The sequence below is a fragment of the Trifolium pratense genome, linkage group LG1 (genome assembly GCF_020283565.1).
Source record: "Trifolium pratense cultivar HEN17-A07 linkage group LG1, ARS_RC_1.1, whole genome shotgun sequence".
Lineage (NCBI taxonomy): Eukaryota > Viridiplantae > Streptophyta > Magnoliopsida > Fabales > Fabaceae > Trifolium > Trifolium pratense.
Genome location: NC_060059.1, coordinates 1,606,396 through 1,626,195, shown reverse-complemented (window position 1 = coordinate 1,626,195; position 19,800 = coordinate 1,606,396). Strand labels below are relative to the sequence as shown.

Below are 19,800 nucleotides of genomic sequence, written 5' to 3'. Positions count from 1 at the left end.
TGTGAGAGTTTAAATTAAATGTAAATGAAGTGGTTTGTGTGATGTGTTTACGGTAAATAAATAGTTAAAGGTAAGAGAGATTTACACAAAAAAATTATACCGGTTCACCTTAATCCTGGGTAACGTTCCTCATCTCATTATAAACCAAAAAAAGGAAACCATTTCCGAATTCGCTTCCACATGCCCTTACTTTGTGGATCTTCTATAACTGAATTGGATTCTTCTACCAGAGTACTTTGCTGTCCTCTTTCCATTTTTTCATCTCTTATTGTTCCACTTCCATGTGGCAGCTCACAATTCCATTCAAAATGTGGCAGAACCCAAAAATTAGTCATCCAATGTGAATGGTCAAGACAATGATAAGCAGTACTTTCACTTTTCATATCATAGATCTTAAAATAACCTCGTAAACCAAGTTGAGAGGTGGGAGAATAATGTGAGGTATATCCTTAATAACAGGTTTCATTAGTGTTATAATAGAAGATGTAGAATGCAAACCAACCATGACTAGAACCACAAAGTGTAAGATTAGGATTAGCAAGACATAATTGATTCAATTGGTAGAAAGGATAATGTCTCTTGTATGGAAGGCCGTGCAACGACCATGTGTTCTCCTTAACAAAAGATCTTCATTGTGACCTAAATGGTTCCTTGCGCATCACTAACATGGGAAGTGTGTTGGTCTTGAATTGATGATTTTGATGATTAAGCTTTGCAATTGATTATGATTTTAAAAAAATGTAAAATATGAGTTGTGACGGGGATTTTTGTGTTTAAGGCCTATGAATCACATGCTCCAACACCACGACGTAAAAAATATAGGACACCGATACTGCATATTTATAAAACATGTAAACCTAATTGAGCAAGTTATTTCTCAAAAATAGTTTTAAAAAAAATATATGATAGTATTTTACCTTTATTTATTCATCTACTATCGAAAAACAAAAAATATTGTAATCAAAATGTAATGTCTCAATACCTCACTGATCAATATTATTTCGACACATCTTTAACTCTTGTAGACATGTCATATATGTGCCTAAGGAAAGTATTATAAGCAAATAAAACATTTTTTTTTGGAACACTTGTCCGACACGTGTCGTACGAGTGTCTTATAGGTGTCGGACACCGATCAAATGAGTGTCAAAGTAAAGAAAAACTTGAGTTTTTCCCGACACCGGTATGAGCTATCTGACACTTGTCATACGAGTGTCATATGAGTGTCAGACACCGACATGTGTTGGACACCGCGACACGCCTAATCATAGAGGTGTCGGTGCTTCATAGTTTAAGGCTCTCCTAGTAGTATCCGGACAAATTTTGAAATCATATTTTTTAAAATAATAGACTAATCATAAAAAAGAGTGTAGAACATTTTTCTCTTTAGCTACTTGTAATCAGCCGGCCCTAATTCTTTTTCCACTTTTAATCTCTAAAAATTTTATATGAACTTTAATCTTCCAAATTTTTTGTTTAAAATTTTAGTGCCTGTCTTTTTATAAAAATTTACGTTGCATGTTTTAATTGAATTTCAACTAAAATGTAAAGAGAAAAAATGTTAAAATTTACTCCTAATATTAACAATTTATGATGGTTGCTCTTCGCCTCCTGAATTACTAACACTATAAAACACATTATCATGAGATATCTTTCGATAAAATTTACACTACTGAAAGATATCTTCAATAAGATTTATACTACCGAAAAATATATCTCCCTGTAAATTAGTAGATATGAGAAAATTCTAATAAATTTAGGAGAGCTAAGAGCAACCATAGGTAGATTGGGCCCATGAGTCAAAAATGAGGTAGAGCGGACCTTTGCATTAAGTCCAAAAGATGTTCTTATAAGGGTTGCTTTTGTTATAAATTGTTCACGAGTCTTCCTTTAGCAACTTAAAATTTCAAGAGAGTTACTTCATTTTTATTTATTTTTTACAATAAATAAAAGAGTTACTTCATGAACTCCAAAAGCTTGGTCTACTGGTAAAAAGACAGGTCTTGAATTCGAGAAGTCCCGGGTTCGAGTCCCACTAGTGTTTTTGAATGATGGTAAATGTAATTATCTTTGTAAGCGCTTTTTAAGCTCAAAGGTTTTCTCTGCCTTGGGACTGAGGCGCCATCCTCACCCTAAATTTTTCTTATAAAAAAACGAGTTACTATTAGTTTATTTATTTATTTTAAAAAAACTATTAGTTTGATTATTTTATTTTTTAAAAAATCTACTGTTAGCTTGATTGAAAAAAACAACCCTAGTTCATATTTGCAGATAAATCAATGCTGTAATCAGGCACCATATTTCATTACTATGACATACTAATGGCAGCTTGCATCACACCTGAATTGAAAAAAATTGAAACATTGGACTGACAAAATCTATTGGCAATGCAATGTTATTTTTTTTTTGCAAAAAGGCAATGCAATGTTATATGTGGGGCAGAAAAGGATCTAGTGAAAAGGACAAATTCGTCATTTACATAAAATCTGACACAATTTGAGTTCTGACGAGAATATGTTTTGCTAAACCCACACCACCACCCACATTTAAATACTACTAGTGCGAATTTACTAATATTATTTTTGTAGTCTTATTTTATCCGTGTTTAGCACGAGTCCGGATACTAGTTTACTATTAATAGTAATTTATTAAGGGTATACGTAACTATAAACACACAATTATTCTTTCATTACATGACAAACACTAGAGTTTAATTAGTAGTAGTAAAAAAAATTACTTACTAATAATTCTAGTAGTAAAAAATTAGTCTTCCACTAATAAAGACAGCGTATACCGACACAAGAGAGGAGACCCCCCCCCCCCTATCCTTTGGTGGAGTGGAACGGTTTTTACTGACTCTACCCTCTGCTAGGTTTGACTCCTCTTTTTACTCACAAGTCACATCCTCTCCCTTGCTTGCTTCTACACCCTCTCCAGTCTCCACTCTTTGTCCTTAAATTTTTTTACTTTTTGTTTTTACATACACTTGTCCTTAAAATCCTAACAATTTTTTTTGGTATTATGTAAAGGTAAATGCTAACGAGTGTTCCCGGAGTACTCTTTAAGGCCTTAAATAGTAAGTTTTTTATAGAATTTTTATGGGAATGCGTGAAGTCAACGTATTGAAAATTGTAATGTTTAATTTTTTGAATAAAAAATTTCTTTAAATAGAATGCTTAAAGAGTGTCCCGAAGGCACTCGTTAGCAAGACCCTAAATAAAAAAAAATTCAGCTAAGGTTCATAAGATGTCAACATAACTAGGAAAATAAATGAGTTATCACACCATAAGAATTTCATTTGGAAGATAAGTATAATCAATATATACTGTCATATAAATTGATAGGTCGGTTTGATTTTATTGAAAAAAAATGTGAGGAAAGAAATTTACATAAATCAATACATGCATTTAGACTAACTTTAGTTTAAGTTCATGCATTAATTTACGTAATTTTTTTTCCTTCCACGTTATTTGTATAGAACCAAACGAACCCTTATTTAACCACTTCGTTTAATGTTCGATCTAGATATAAAATTGGAATATGTCAACTTTCTAAATACTCCATCCGATTTTGTCAAAAAAATAAATAAAAATACTCCATACGATTTTATTGAAGAATTTTTTGTCTCAGATATAAGAAAAAATTGCAAAGTTTGATAAGTATTTATTGCTTAAAAGACTTTTATACCCTTTTATATTAAATACTAGAAGTGCAGTTAATCTTTAAACTAGAGAGCTGAAAACATTTTAATGTGAGTTTATTTTAGTAAAATTGACATGATTAAATGATTTTCCTTGGTGTTGGTGTTTTTTTCTTTCTTATACATATAAGATCAGAGGAAGTGCATCTCAATTAGTAGTATCTAGATAAATTAATCTCACAATTGTGTACGATGATGCATTGATTTGCCAAAGAATAAAAACATTTTTTTTTATGTCTAGTCTCCCCAATTGTTTTTGTTTTTTTTATCCTAATAGTAATACTTTGAATTTTTAATGACACTCCATCCATGCTCTTACTCATACTGATACCAGAGCTTTTAACAAGAATGCCTCACCATTACCGTACTCTTTCTTTCTCTCTCTTTCTCGAGCCCCAACATTCTTCACTCACCTGCCTCTTCTCTCTCCCTTGTCTCCAATGCAAATGTCTAGTCAACTTATGCTCTTTCATTTCATTTTACCAAAAATACTTTTGTATTTTCACTTCTTTTAGGTGTAGAGAGAGAGAGAGAAAGATATTTTCTGCTAATGGTACACTTTTTAAGGATTAGTATTAGTCCTTAATTAAACCACTTCCTAATAACTGCATTTTTTTATGTTCTTTTTTCTTCTTACTTGTTTGTTTGTTTGTGTAACTAATGTTGAAATTCTGAAACACAGCTCAGATATGAAAATTATTGCTTCTGGTTTTCTGTAAAAGCTTTTTCATTTTTGTCTTAAAATGACGAAATGGTTTTACTGAAGAAAAAAAAAACTTTTCTTTTTTTGTTCTTGTTTGTTAAAGCTTGTTTTTTTAGAAACCCATTTGAAACTTGAAAAAGTTCCTTCTCTCTATCTGTGAAAGTTCCCTCCTTTTTGTCAGAGAAAACAGTAACAACACATTCAACCAAGCAAGAGCAAGAACCTTTCTTTCTTTCTTTTTTGTTCAATCTTCTAAAGAAAAAACCAAACTTTGTTGAAGATAAGAGAAATGGGTTGTGTTGCTTCCAAACTAGAGGAAGAAGAAGAAGTTGTAGCTATCTGTAGAGAGAGAAAACGGCAGCTGAAATTAGCTGTAGAGAAAAGATATGCACTTGCTGAAGCTCATTGTAAGTATTTTCACTCTTTGAATGCAGTAGCTGCAGTTATTAAGCTCTTTGTTGCAAGACATTCTTCACCTTCTTCACCTTTTCTTATAACTTTTCCTCCTAAGGGTTTTGACCCTTCTTCTCATTCATCATCAACAAATGAAAATGTCATAAATAACCCTATGTTCCTTCAGCAAACACCATCTGAGACAAAACATGAATCTATTGCTGCTTGTGATTCATGCATTGTTTCAACAACATCCTCAGAGTCTTCTGAGGATGAGGGAGAGGCTGAAGAAGGTTGTAGAGTAGAGCAGAATGAACAACAGGCAAGTGAGTATTTCTACATGCATATGCCTATGAATATGAATATGAACATGCCTATGCATATGTCTATGCCACCACCTGCAATGCCATCTCCACAGAGAGATTTTGGTTGGGATTTCTTTTACCCTTTTGATAGTGTGAGGCAAGAGGTTATGAGTGGCTACCATAGGAACTCAGATGATGATTTGAGGGCAGTGAGGGAGGAAGAAGGGATTCCTGAGTTAGAGGATGAAATGGAAAGGGTAGAGATTGAGCATAAGGTGGCTGTGAGTGTTGAGGAGAAGAGTAATAATGAAGGTGGAGGACAAGTTGTGAATAATGGCGTTGAAGCCGCTGCGAAGGAGGTGGATGTGGCTAATGAAAATGTTGGAGAGCAAAAGGGGCTTGCTGTTCTTGATACACCTGCAGAAGGGAGAGAGTTGCTTGAAGCTTTGAAAGATATTGAGGATCATTTCATTAGGGCTTATGAGTCTGGTAAGAATGTGACAAAGATGCTTGAGGCTAATAGAATTCCTCTTCATTCTAGTTTGGAGGAAATCAAAGGTGAGTCCTATTTCTTCAATGTCTTAAATTAATTGCAAAAAGTTTATTTGATTGTTAACAAATTTCATGACCTAATTGTAGTCGATTTTCTTGAATTGAAGCATTGAAACCTTTTCAACTTTAGCATGTCCGAAGTACGGCAATTACTTATTCATTTCCAACACATCGGTTCATCTTAATGACTTTATTTCAATTGAGTCATATTCCTGCATTTGGAATTTGGGCATCTTAAGACTTGTAGATACTTGAGATGACTGACTTAGCTAATGCAGGGGATTTGGATTCCACGCAGTAATGTTGACACATTTATTGATCTTGGCCGTCATATATCTTAAATGAACGGTGGTGATTATTTAAATATGATTTGGCGAAGGTTTAATGTGAGCCAACCAAGGTTAAACTGATAGCTGAGATCAGTTAATGCATGTTACCGCGTGTTTTTCTAAATTAAGGGAATCTGGATCCTTAATGTAGGTATGCATAATGCGTAACTAGGAACTTAAATAAACAATAAGTGCATTTCTTACATGACCACACGGCCATTTAAGATGCTGACCCTATTGATTTGAGTGCCTAAACTAGTTGCAACTTAGCTAAATTCATCGTAACCTTTAAACTTTATGGATGTCTCATATTGTGAAATAAGGTGTATATTCCATGTATGTATATCTGTTTGAGAATTTGAACCATCTGATATCAATGCAGAAAGCTCGTCCAAACTAATCAATGCAATAACATGGAAGTCCATGTCATCTAGGCAATCATCATGCAAGAGTTTGGTGGTTCAAAATATGAAAGATTCTTCAAATTGGGTGGAATATAAGAATGATCTGTTTGATGATTATGGAGGGATGGATTCAGGAAGTCATTTATTAACATTAGGAAGGTTATATGCATGGGAAAAGAAACTGTTTGAGGAGGTTAAGGTAAGGTTAATTTATTACTTTTGTGTTTTTAATACGTATTTTTTTTGTCTTATGATGAAACTGCTTGGACGTGCATTCTATGGAACCGATGGACACAACTATATATTATTAGCACTTAATTTTTTTTCCGGTCATTTTGCTAACATTTAATAATCCTTGCCTTAGGCTGGAGATAGCACACGGAAAAATTATGATAAGAAATGTGCGCAATTGAGAAATAAGAATGTTAAAGGAGATGATGAATTAAGCATGGACAAGACTAGAGCTGATATGAAGGATTTATATGCTGGGATCTTGGTTGCAATTCGACGTGCAGAAACAATCTCAAAGAGAATTCAGAAAATGAGAGATGAAGAATTACAACCTCAAATTGTTGAACTACTGAAAGGGTGAGATAATATAGCACTTGATACTAAACAGACTAAATTGTTATGTTTCATTTGATTTATTATTTTCCATTTTTGAAATGCAGCCTTACACAATCATGGAAAATCATGTTGGAGTCGCATGAAACACAAAAGAAGATTCTTTCTGAAGTCAAATACTTCACATGTCCTGCAGACGGCAAATTTTGCAATCAATCCCGTGGATTGGCAACTCTTCAGCTTGAAGCTGAGCTTCACCATTGGCGCGTGTGTTTTAGAGAGTATACTGCAGCTCAAAAAGCATATGTAGAAGCTCTTTATGGATGGTTAAATAAGTTCATAGTCCCTGAAGTTGAATTCTACTCAAGAAGCAAAAATGTTGGCATGCCAATGCCATTTCAAGTTAATGGGCCGCCGTTACTTGTGATATGCAACAATTGGTTAAATTCTATGCGAAAGTTGCCTGATAAGACGGTAGTACTTGCATTGAAAAGTGTTGTGAAAGATGTGAAAGCTCTTTGTATTCAACAATGTAAGGAACAACAACAGAAGAGGAAAGTAGAGAGCTTATCAAAAGATTTAGATAGAAGATATCTAGGATCATATAAACTGAAGACAAAGATGCTTGAATTGCAAGCAACAGATCATAGATCAGAAGAGGAAACCGAAGAAGAATGCATGATGGAGAAAGGTGATTATTTGGAGACACTGAGGAGAAAACTCGAGGCAGAGAAGGAGAAGCATTACGGATGCATTCAAGAAACACAGAGGATGACATTGAATGGAATGCAATATGGATTTTCCCAAGTACTTGAATCTTTGACAGAGTTCTCTAAAGCATCGCAGAAAATGTACAATGATCTTGTGACTTTCAGTGAAAATAGTGAGAAAGCCGGGAACATTTCGTATATAGAAGGTGGTTGCAATGCGGAAAACTGTAACAGCCAAAATGAACAATAGAGTTGTACTAGTATTAGTTAGGGTGATATTTGTTCATTAAGGGGTGCTTTATCATGTTATTATTATGTTATGATTACGTTCGGTGTTATATGTCGAAGCAGCTCGCTGAGACATCATTGATTTTAAAGGCATTTGTTTAGTTGCTCTGAGTGCAGACATCAATTTTTAATGTATTTGCACTATTAGTGTTGGTATTGTTGTTGAGAATGTCCTCTAAGTTGTAGTACAAGTTAATATACTTTAAACTTTGTACTAATTTATTATTCTTCCTTAGTTATGAGCTTGGGTCCTAACCTAAGTGCTTGGTTTTTACCTTTTCATCTTTTATACATCACGCTGGATAAATGAGACTTGAGACAAAAAAACAAATTCTCATGAAAATCAAATTGGAGACGAGTATTACATCTTCATAGCATGTTGAATAAGCAGTCATGTGTTTGGATTTATTAGTGTCATATCCTTTGTTTCTAGCTTTACTAGTTTACTAGTGCAACCTCAATTGTACTAGCATGCTTATTATTTACCACCACTTCCAATTTCTCACATCTTTTAATTAAAATCGATTCAAAGCTACGAATTCCATAAATCTCAAAAGCATTATTATTTAATAAAAATAAATTTAAACAAGAGAAGAATCTTTAACCATACAAATATCAATGATCATGCATACGTTTCAATTGCAAATGAAATGGAAGATACCAAACTGGATTTCCAGAAAACTCCATAAAAAACGCACGGTTGTTTCCTACATACTAGGGGTAGTTTGGGAAAACTATTTCCCCAGCTCCAGAAAGTGAATTCTGTTAGAAACTAAGAAAGTGTGTTGAAGACGGTTTCGCTCGCAACAAACACTCACACACTCTGCATTGCACTCACACTATATAAACACATTCCTCAACCTCTCTCTCTTTCAACCATCATTCTCTTCCCAAAATTCACTTCCGCATTCTCTCTCTCTCTCTTTCTCTCTCACCTGAGAAGCTCTTCTGAAGTTGGAGCTTTTCTTCCTTACTCATTCTCTCTTCTGTTACTATCAAGGTTCTTCATCGTTGAATTTCTCTGCTCTTTCAATAATTTCAGTATGCATGTGTTATTGTAATCAATTTCAATCGTTTAATTTCTTAGAATCGATTTTGTATTTTGATTTTTCTTCCATCCGTAACCGTTTCTTTCATTTGCAATGTATTAATCTGTTAATCAATCGTGAATATCTGTTAATCGTTTAGTTAATTATCTAGTTTTTCAGATCAAAATGCATAGCAAAGAAGTTCGTTCTCCGTCATCTAACGGCATCGGTATCAACACCGCCGACCACGAGCAGTTGAACGCCGGCGCGTTTGCTTCTTCCTCTGCACCGACTAATGACAAACTTCCATCGCTCGCCTGCAAAGAGATTGAAACTCTGCAGAAGGAGAACGAAGAACTTGTGAAGAACGATTCGCAGAGGTTTGTTACTTTCTTATTCTGTTACGAATTAAGCATAGCTATTGTTAATCAGTTCACGCGGCGTGAATATGATGTTAATTTCCGTTAATGTTAACCGTTTCTTAATCGTTAATTATCTCTGTTAACCGTTTCTTAGTCGTTAATTATCTCTGTTAACCGTTTCTTAACCATTAATTATCTCGCGTTTGGTTCACATGACCTTCGTTCTCCGTCTGGATTCACCATCGGTATCAACGCGTTTGGTTCTTCCTCTGCACCGACTAATGACAGTGTTCCATCGCTCACCGGAATGCAGAAGGAGAACGGAGAGCTTGCGAAGAACGATTTGCCGAGGTTTGTTACTTTCTTATTCTGTTACGAATTAAGCATCTGACAAGTACGATCGTTAATTTATGCATTTGTTATTGTAATTTAATTTTTTGAATCGATTTTGTATTTTGCTTTTTCTTCATCCATTTCTTGATTTATTAATCTGAAATTGTTGACGCGTAAATTTCTGCTAACCGTTTCTTAATTGTTAATTATCTCTGTTAACCGTCTCTTAACCAATAATTATCTCGCGTATTACTTAACATAACAAGGACCTTATATTTATTATATTATTTTTTATTTTATATTATTATTTGATTTTATTATTTGATTATATTCTTTTTTATTATTATTTTATATTATTTTATATATTATTATTTTCTTTTAGAATTTTATTATTATAATAATTTTTTTATATTATTTTATTATATTATTTTAATATTATTATTTTATGTTCTCCGTCTGGATTCAGCATCGGTGCGTTTGCTTCTTCCTCTGCACCGACTAATGACAGTGTTCCATCGCTCACCGGAATGCAGAAGGAGAAAGGAGAGCTTGAGAAGAACGAGAGGTTTGTTACTTTGTTATTCTGTTACGACTTAAGCATCTGACAAGTAACGATTGTTAATTTATGCATGTTATTGTAATTTAATTTCTTGTTTGAGACCTTCAAACTCATTTTGTACCCACACAATTGCCTTCTTCATTTGTTTATTAACAATTGCATCAACTGTGTTTTGCACCCAATCCTGCCCAGCCTTCCCTTTTGCCTCCTTCTTCAATATGAGAATCTCATCTTTCAAACTTAAAATCTCAGAGTGGTGTTCCAATTTCAACATATCAATTTCAATTTTGTGGTTAGCTTTCAACTTGGAAATCAATTCTCCATCTGCTGTAGATGATCCCTCTGCTCCATTATTTTGGGTCTGCACCCAATCCTGCCCAGCCTTCCCTTTTACCTTGTTCTTCAAAATGAGAATCTCATCTTTCAAACTTAAAATCTCATCTTTCAAACTTAAAATTTCAGCTTTCAACAACTCCTCTGCCCTAGATGATCCCTCTGCATGTTGGGTCTGAAATCCATCTTTATCAAATTTTCTAATTCGATCTATGACCCCTCTTACTGTCCTGCCATCAACAAAAGTCATCAACTTTTCATAATTTTTTCCATGAATACTGTATCCTAACTTGAGCCGATCGTCTTCCACTTGGCTCCACCACTTCCCTTTATTTTTTGCTGCTTCTGACACCAAAACCGCCTTTTCTACTGAATTAGTGTTTACCGGTGGAAGATTCTTATCCGTGAGAGCTTTTGATTTTCGCACCGGAACCATTTTCTTGGCAGGTGCATTGAGCTTCTGTATCTCTGCAAACATTTCTGAGGATGAGGAAGCAAATGGGTTGATACCACCACTTTTGGATGACGGAGAAGGAAGATCCTTATGTGAAGTAATCCTGCAAAACGCAAGATAATTCACGATTAAGAAACGGTTAACAAAATTCACGCGTCAACAATTTCAGATTAATAAATCAAGATGGATGAAGAAAAGCATTGCGTGAATTGTTGACGCGTGAATTTTGTTAACCGTTTCTTAATCGTGAATTATCTTGCGTTTTGCAGGATTACTTCACATAAGGATCTTCCTTCTCCGTCATCCAAAAGTGGTGGTATCAACCCATTTGCTTCCTCATCCTCTGAAATGTTTGCAGAGATACAGAAGCTCAATGCACCTGCCAAGAAAATGGTTCCGGTGCGAAAATCAAAAGCTCTCACGGATAAGAATCTTCCACCGGTAAACACTAATTCAGTAGAAAAGGCGGTTTTGGTGTCAGAAGCAGCAAAAAATAAAGGGAAGTGGTGGAGCCAAGTGGAAGACGATCGGCTCAAGTTAGGATCCAGTATTCATGGAAAAAATTATGAAAAGTTGATGACTTTTGTTGATGGCAGGACAGTAAGAGGGGTCATAGATCGAATTAGAAAATTTGATAAAGATGGATTTCAGACCCAACATGCAGAGGGATCATCTAGGGCAGAGGAGTTGTTGAAAGCTGAAATTTTAAGTTTGAAAGATGAGATTTTAAGTTTGAAAGATGAGATTCTCATTTTGAAGAACAAGGTAAAAGGGAAGGCTGGGCAGGATTGGGTGCAGACCCAAAATAATGGAGCAGAGGGATCATCTACAGCAGATGGAGAATTGATTTCCAAGTTGAAAGCTAACCACAAAATTGAAAGTGATATGTTGAAATTGGAACACCAATCTAAGATTTTAAGTTTGCAAGATGAGATTCTCATATTGAAGAAGGAGGCAAAAGGGAAGGCTGGGCAGGATTGGGTGCAAAACACAGTTGATGCAATTGTTAATAAACAAATGAAGAAGGCAATTGTGTGGGTACAAAATGAGTTTGAAGGTCTCAAACAAGACATTGTGGAAGAACTGGTCAAGAAGATGTAGCCATCTAATAATGATCTGCATATATAGGCATATAGACATACTAGTACTCTTAAACTGGCAGCATATAATGCATATATAGCCACTATTAACTAGGAGAATCTTAAACTTGCATAATGAGTATATAGGCATATATAAGCCACTATTACTAGAACTTGTATTTGGCATATAGCCACTCTTAATGGGAAACAAATATCCACCGATATTAGTTTTGTTACGTTCAAAAAAATGTTAGTTTTGTTATTTTTTTTACAATTCAACAGAAGAATTATGCAGATTTATCAATATAAACAAATCAAAATTGTGCTCAAAAGTTAACAGTAACAACAATGGAAAAAGCTTAAGCTGAAATGTGATTATGAATGTGAAAGATGAACAAACAAGCAACATGTATACAAATTCAATTACATATGGCATGTCGTCATAAAATTGAACTATAGGTGGCGACTATGTCTATATGTGAGTGAAGTTAGTGATGATGCAATATCATCTTTGCACATTATTATTATTATTATTATTATTATTATTATTATTATTATTATTATTATTATTATTATTATTATTATTATTATTATTATTATTATTATTATTATTATTATAAATAAACGTCTTTGCAGCTCTTCTTTCAAGTACTCCATCTTTAAGATACTACATCCATCTTGCTGATGGAACAACCATCAAAACCAAGGTAAACAATGTGTGACCTATAATAACATATGAAAATTAGATAAGATACATATTCCCTATGGTCACAAATGTCACACATTACAACATTCAATTAGTTCAAGTCTAATTTGTTGAATTGAGATCACGGACTTCATATTTTAATAACTAGGTGTAAATGGGAATCAAATTGAGCAAGTTAGTAGTAAATGAATTTTTATTTTGCAATTTAAAAGTTAGTAGTCACTTGTGATGGAGTGAACTTTATGGTTGCAAAGTGGTTAAGCTTCAAGGAGGCCTCTTACACAAGGAGATATGCAACTAGTGGTTATGTTGAGTTGAACAAAAATCATGAAATTGAACCAATGTTCATGCAGTATTTTGGCAAAGGTTTTAGAGCTGGAGCTATTCCATGTAATCAGAAGAGTGTTTATTGGTTTTTCAAATGGAGTGACTCCTATCAACCAAGGTGAATACTAAATGTAGATAAACTTTTGTTCCCATTTATCTTTTGCATATACTAAAAAAATGAAAATAGTTTCAATAAATTGTGGTTTAATCCGGTTTCAATCAAATATTGTAGTACAATTAACTAGGACCAAACCAACTAAAAAAATAAGTAGTTTCCGAATGTAAGCTCCATTCCATTATCTTCATTTCAATCTCATTATACATATCTATGTTGTTACATTGACATTAATCCTTTAATTAATATAAAGTATAAGATATGATAGGATATTATTATTATTATGAAGGGTCATTTGGTTACTTTGATTAACTAAAGTGGCATTAAAATTAAACTTATTAATTCCTGATGTTATCTGCAGGTTAAATTCTGGTTTATGTACATTGAACCGCGTATTTATAGAACCAAGATGTTGCATAAATGAATCCGAACGGAAATCAAATGATTCAAGTGGCGTGGCATTGAAGAAGTTCAAGAAAGACAGTGTTTACATTGACAAAAATGGCAAATTAAGGAACTTCAATCACAAGAAACTGTCCAGAAAAACATGTAATCTATGTTATCCAAGCTGAAACAGTGTGTGTGCGCGCGTGAATGTGTGTGTCTATGTTTTAAAAGTGTGTTGTTAATTATTTTCTGTGTGTAGGTGGTTCTATGAGAGGAAGAGGATGGAAATTTGGTTCTGGATTTGTTGATGGGATATTCCCAGTGTTGAGTCCAACTGCACAACTAATGTTGGAGTATCTTCAAAAGGAAGTGGATTCCGAGAGAATTTGGGGTTCATTGGATAAGCTTCCACCCTCTCTTGATGCATGGGATGATGTTTTAACTGTGTCCGTTCAACTCCGGATGAGAAAAAAATGGGATTCAATCATTTCGGTGAGAAACACATGCTGCTACAGCATACTAATCCTATGCAACTTCACGCTTTTAATTTATTTTTTCAATGGATTATGTTCCGGTGCACAAAATATCCCACATTGCTTGAGAATCAAGACTAAGGATAGTGTATTAGCATGGGATGGCTCGTAGTTTACTAATAATTGTGTTAGGTAATAATCGTATAAATTGGACCGTAGTTTTTAAACACAAGTTGTAATATGTAAATCCTAAGCTTGAATAGGTAATGCCGCACCTTCTGAGACATAGGCAGAATTGACGAACTCTGATAAAATCTTGTGTGCTTCCATTTGCATTTTTTCGTATATGTTTACTTTTAAACTAGGGTTGATCTTTTAATAAAGTGAAATCTGTTCAGATATGTAAATGGATACTGCTAAGAAGTTCCTTCAAGCCAGATGTGATATGCTATAATTTACTCATAGATGCTTTTGGGCAAAAGTTTCTATACAAGGAAGCAGAATCAACTTATTTGCAGCTTCATCAGGCTAGGTGCATTCCTAATGAAGATACCTATGCCCTTCTCATAAAGGCCTATTGTATGTCTGGGAAGCTACATAATGCTGAAGCTGTATTTGCCGAAATGCGAAATTATGGCCTTCCTTCAAGTATGTTCCTCAATAAAAACTTGTTTTTTTACCGGCAGGAATCAAACTCGGCACTTTAGGTGACTGACACAATGATTGTTCAGGTGCTGTTGTGTACAATGCTTACATAAATGGATTGATGAAAGGAGGAAACTTCGACAAAGCAGAAGAGATTTTTCAAAGGATGAAAAAGGACGGTTGCAAGCTATCTATTGAAAGTTATACAATGTTGATAAATTTATATGGGAAGGTAAGCTAATAACGGCTATTTACATATGATTTATGGGACTAGATGTAACGTTCATGTATATTTCTAGATTATAATTATGTTAATTGTATTGAAATTTGAATTTTATTATGCAGGCTGGTAAATCCTATATGGCCTTAAAAGTTTTCGATGAAATGTTAAGCCAAAAGTGCACACCTAATATTTGCACATACACTGCTCTAGTGAATGCATTTGCCAGAGAGGGATTATGTGAGAAAGCTGAAGAAATATTTGAGCAGATGCAAGAAGCTGGAATTGAACCGGATGTTTATGCTTATAATGCCCTCATGGAAGCTTACAGGTTGTTATTCGAAGATGGTATAAGTGCCTTCTTCATTGATTAATGTATTATCAATTTGGCTTATACCAATCTAATAGTTTATATATCTAGAAAAAGTTAACGAATTTTCTTCTCGGAACAGTCGTGCAGGTTTTCCTTACGGGGCAGCAGAAATATTTTCACTAATGCAGCATATGGGATGTGAACCAGATAGAGCCTCATATAATATCTTAGTAGATGCATATGGGAGAGCAGGTTATCAAGATGGTAATTATCTGCCCTAGAAACTTATAATTTTCTTTGGCTTATTCACATAAGACATGTTTGGATAAACAACTTAATTAAGCGCCTATCGCTAAATGCTTATGTATAAGCTATTTCTACAACAGACTACAGAATATAAAATTAAGTCAAATTGTTTATATATGATTAAGCTATAAACTGTTTTCATAAGCTATCTCGGAGAGCTAGTGGAAATAAGCTGAAAAGAGCTTACAAACATGTCAAAAGTTGGTCTGACACATGTTTTTCTTCTCTTCCTTTTGAATGAAAAATAGATGCTGAAGCTGTTTTTGAAGATATGAAAAGAGTTGGAATAACACCAACAATGAAATCTCACATGGTACTTTTATCTGCTTATTCCAAAATGGGAAATGTGAGTAAATGTGAAGACATTCTTAACCAAATGGGTAAATCAGGCCTAAAACTAGACACTTTTGTTCTCAACAGCATGCTCAACTTGTATGGAAAGTTAGGCCAATTCAAAAAAATGGAAGAAGTTTTAACAGTGTTGGAAAAAGGATCATATATAGTTGATATTAGTACATTTAATATCTTGATACATAGGTATGGACAAGCAGGATTTATTGAGAAAATGGAAGAACTCTTTCGGTTACTTCGTACCAAAGGTTTAAAACCTGATGTGGTTACTTGGACTAGTAGAATTGGAGCTTATTCTAAAAAAAAGCTTTATCTTAAGTGCTTAGGAATATTTGAAGAAATGATTGATGCTAGTTGTTATCCAGATGGAGGAACAGCAAAAGTACTTCTTGCAGCATGCTCCAATGAAGATCAGATTGAGCAAGTTACTAGTGTGATTAGAAATATGCATAAGGATATGAAGACTGTTTTAGCAGTAGCATAAGTTTTTGAACTTTGAGATGATAGTAAAAAATGTAATATGTGTTAATGAAAAGAATAAAATTAACTTGGTGTAAAAGTGATTTTTATGGGAGGAGAATACTCTCATGTTTTGCTTTTACGCATTGGTTACACACAAAATGGTTTAAGACTTTTCTAAATTAAGCGAATCACTTTAGAAAGTAAAATGAATAATATTAATCACTGATAAAAAATCGATGATTTATATTATATGCACATGCATAACAAATCGCTAATAAAAAATCAAGACTCTTACCACTTAAACTTGTTGGTTTATTGTATCATATTTAAATATAATATTTAGTATATCAATAAGAGAAAATAAAGTACATTCTATCACTTTTCTTATCATGGATGTATTAAACACATAATAACATAAATCTTATAATTATTCTATAATATTATTTAAATTAAAGAAGTAACAACTTATGATGCTAAATACAACCGGTGGAAAGACCCTTTCCGATAAAAATGAAACTAGATTCAGAGCAATAAAACACTTCATAAAACACCACCAGAAATAGTTGAAAGATAAGAGCTTAGTATCAATTCGAAATCTAGCTTTAAGCCACCAAAAAAAGTTTCGAAATTCGAGAAAAAGGAAACAAATTCTCAAACCGAAGACACATGAGCAAGGATTGTACACTACTAATACCAAAATAACTATTTATCTATTAAACATAGCATAAAAACAAAATTTGTTCGATAATACTAGTATTATCTAACCATTAAACTACTATAGTAGTAGTATTTTAGAGAGCAATGGATCCCAACTCAAATTCTCTAACCATTCAATTCAATTCAATTCAACTTTTTCTTTTTGTTTTTTTTATCCTAATAGTACTAATATTTTGAATATTTAATGACACTCCATCCATGCTTACTACTCTTACCCGTGCTTTTAACAAGAATGCCTCACCATTACCGTACTCTTTCCTTCTCTCTCTTTCTCGAGCCCCAACATTCTTCACTCACCTGCCTCTTCTCTCTCCCTTGTCTCCAATGCAAATGTCTAGTCAACTTATGCTCTTTCATTTCATTTTACCAAAAATACTTTTCTATTTTCACTTCTTTTAGGTGTAGAGTGAGAGAGAGAAAGAGATTTTCTGCTAATGGTACACTTTTTTAAGGATTAGTATTAGTCCTTAATTACACTTGAATGGAAGGCAAACGAGCAACAAGCTGCGCCGCTAATCCTTTTTGAATGGCAAAACCAATCCTTTTAAATACTACATCTAGAGACCTCGGAGACACCACATTGCTATGCATGACTCTTTGAACTCTTTTCAAAATATTCACAGCATCTGGAGCTAGAAAGCCAAACGTGTCAAACGCAAATGGTATAAACGCATGTTGATTGTTAGAACACGCTCTCTCATGTTTGGCCACTTTGCTTGAAGCAGCTTTGAGGGCTGCCTGTCCTACAGTAAAATCCTCAGTCGTCAATCCCACAAGTGGGGATACTCCAGTCAAGTCCACACATGCATGTTTTCCTCCTTCCCATCCGTACACCAAAATATCGGCTGGCCTCAATGTAGATCTCCCTTCCAGTGGGCCAGTCAAGAAGTTCACAGGTGCCTCTTTCTTCACAGATACGCCTGCACGCTTAAAAACATCAAAAAGGACATCCCGAACAAAGTCATGTCTGTATTTGAAGCCTGGAAGCTCTCGACAATGAACTGCATGCTCCCCAAATCTATCCAGACATGCCTTACGACAAACAGGACATACCTCATCAACAGGAAATAGAGGAATCATCAAGCGATATTTGAGGATTGTGCGATATTCTACCGGGGACATATGTTGACCTAATCCCTCGATTGGGATAGCTAGAAGAAAATCCTGAGCATGGGACGCCTGCAAACATCCAAAAACTGCTTTCTGTCTGGTCGTCAATTGAAAGTTAACTTCCATGTCCTTAACAATTTTACTAAACAGGGCACTCGCCAAAACATGTTGGGCTTTAGGGGGGACGGTGTCCTTGCTAGTGAAACTGCTAAAGTCTAAAGTTGGAACCATATCACGGAGACCATCCAAAGCATTGTCAAAATCAGCGTCCATACCACACACTCCACTATCCCTCAATATATGATCTTGCAACACCCAAGACTGAGCTCTGGAAGCAACAAAAGCATATGAGGCTGCCTCTACTGCTGAGTATAACCCTAACCCCCCGACCTTAATAGGTAAGGAAGCTATTCTCCATTGAAGATCCCCAAAGAAAGGACCTCCGCCAACCACAATGTCTTCAACCGCCCCACGCAACTCTTTATCAAACAAAAAAGCTGCATCTTCCATGTAAACTGGTTGACACGTCCTTAGTCCAAAAAAAAGTTTGGCAATACCCATGCATGATCGAAGTAGAAGAAGCTCACTTTGTGGGTCCCTTAACCGAGGAAGAAGATGCATCAACTCAACAGCCCTGACAGCTCTCTTCATGGCCACACCCTCGATAAAACATTTATCTCGACTAACAGCCCCTCCGAGCAATTTCACCCCTAACGTCGGCCTCCCAATGTCTGAAGGGAACAACCCCTCACGAAGTTTATTTCCATCACATGAAGGCCAAAAGATCTCAGTCTTACGAATATTTAAATCAAGACCCAAGCCTGGGCCTCTCTCCCGGATGATATCAAGTGCTTTAGCCACTTCCCTTGAATCACCTACAACAGTCCCATCATCAAGATACCAAGCATGAAGAAGAAGCTTGCAATTGTCTCTAATCATATGAATAAGAGGATGCAACACAAGAGCGAAAAGGAGCGGTCCCAACGGGTCACCTTGTTGTACCCCAGTAGCTGACATAATATGTCCATCCCCAATGTATAACCTTGCTTCCTGACCATAAAGAAATTCAACCCACAAAGAAATAGATGGACATCTCACTCTTACCTCGTGTAGAAGCGCCGACCTGTCTACCATGTTAAATGCATTCGCAAAATCTACTGTGAGCATAGCCAAAGAACCATCTCCATGTCGCTTGCTTAACACCCTATTGATGTTCTTTTTTCTTCTTACTTGTTTGTTTGTTTGTGTGACTAATGTTGAAATTCTGAAACACAGCTCAGAGATGAAAATTATTGCTTCTGGTTTTCTGTAAAAGCTTTTTCATTTTTGTCTTAAAATGACGAAATGGTTTTACTGAAGAAAAAAAAAACTTTTCTTTTTTTGTTCTTGTTTGTTAAAGCTTGTTTTTTTAGAAACCCATTTGAAACTTGAAAAAGTTCCTTCTCTCTCTCTATCTGTGAAAGTTCCCTCCTTTTTGTCAGAGAAAACAGTAACAACACATTCAACCAAGCAAGAGCAAGAACCTTTCTTTCTTTCTTTTTTGTTCAATCTTCTAAAGAAAAAAACAAACTT

General features: G+C 34.7%; 3 protein-coding genes across 5 annotated transcripts; 2 read left to right on the top strand and 1 right to left on the bottom strand.

Annotated features, from left to right (window-relative positions):
• Window positions 1-4,031: 4,031 nt before the first annotated feature.
• LOC123910899 (protein ALTERED PHOSPHATE STARVATION RESPONSE 1-like) lies at window positions 4,032-8,279 on the top strand. The gene is made up of 4 exons (XM_045965065.1): window positions 4,032-5,659; window positions 6,365-6,585; window positions 6,751-6,974; window positions 7,058-8,279. The coding sequence occupies exons 1-4, from the start codon at window positions 4,693-4,695 to the stop codon at window positions 7,908-7,910; spliced, it is 2,265 nt and encodes a 754-aa protein (XP_045821021.1). The 5' UTR covers window positions 4,032-4,692; the 3' UTR covers window positions 7,911-8,279.
• Window positions 8,280-8,834: 555 nt separating this feature from the next.
• On the top strand, window positions 8,835-16,560 carry LOC123884958 (pentatricopeptide repeat-containing protein At2g35130-like). 3 transcript variants are annotated; one of them, XM_045934192.1, is made up of 11 exons: window positions 8,835-8,948; window positions 9,149-9,356; window positions 9,627-9,689; window positions 10,138-10,236; window positions 13,606-13,793; window positions 13,891-14,123; window positions 14,503-14,752; window positions 14,836-14,981; window positions 15,095-15,300; window positions 15,422-15,546; window positions 15,837-16,560. In XM_045934192.1, exons 2-11 carry the CDS (start codon window positions 9,163-9,165, stop codon window positions 16,421-16,423), a joined length of 2,091 nt encoding a protein of 696 aa, XP_045790148.1. In that variant the 5' UTR covers window positions 8,835-8,948; window positions 9,149-9,162; the 3' UTR covers window positions 16,424-16,560. The 3 variants fall into 3 exon arrangements, with proteins under 3 accessions (XP_045790148.1, XP_045790166.1, XP_045790156.1); XM_045934210.1 differs by lacking the exons at window positions 8,835-8,948; window positions 9,149-9,356 and adding exons at window positions 12,733-12,803; window positions 13,156-13,247 and having other exon boundaries at window positions 9,674-9,689; XM_045934200.1 differs by lacking the exons at window positions 8,835-8,948; window positions 9,149-9,356; window positions 9,627-9,689 and adding exons at window positions 12,733-12,803; window positions 13,057-13,247.
• A 1,029-nt stretch (window positions 16,561-17,589) lies between these two features.
• On the bottom strand, window positions 17,590-19,362 carry LOC123911131. Its single transcript, XM_045962489.1, has one exon. It carries the CDS (start codon window positions 19,360-19,362, stop codon window positions 17,590-17,592), a length of 1,773 nt encoding a protein of 590 aa, XP_045818445.1.
• Window positions 19,363-19,800: the final 438 nt, after the last annotated feature.

Coding starts and splice junctions, on each gene's coding strand:
- LOC123910899 (XM_045965065.1), top strand. CDS start 4,693: ATGGGTTGTGTTGCTTCCAAACTAGAGGAAGAAGAAGAAGTTGTAGCT. Junction 6,586..6,750: donor AACTGTTTGAGGAGGTTAAG/GTAAGGTTAATT, acceptor TCCTTGCCTTAG/GCTGGAGATAGCACACGGAA. Junction 6,975..7,057: donor ATTGTTGAACTACTGAAAGG/GTGAGATAATAT, acceptor TTTGAAATGCAG/CCTTACACAATCATGGAAAA.
- LOC123884958 (XM_045934192.1), top strand. CDS start 9,163: ATGCATAGCAAAGAAGTTCGTTCTCCGTCATCTAACGGCATCGGTATC. Junction 14,753..14,835: donor AAATTATGGCCTTCCTTCAA/GTATGTTCCTCA, acceptor ATGATTGTTCAG/GTGCTGTTGTGTACAATGCT. Junction 15,301..15,421: donor GCCCTCATGGAAGCTTACAG/GTTGTTATTCGA, acceptor TTCTCGGAACAG/TCGTGCAGGTTTTCCTTACG.
- LOC123911131 (XM_045962489.1), bottom strand. CDS start 19,362: ATGGTAGACAGGTCGGCGCTTCTACACGAGGTAAGAGTGAGATGTCCA.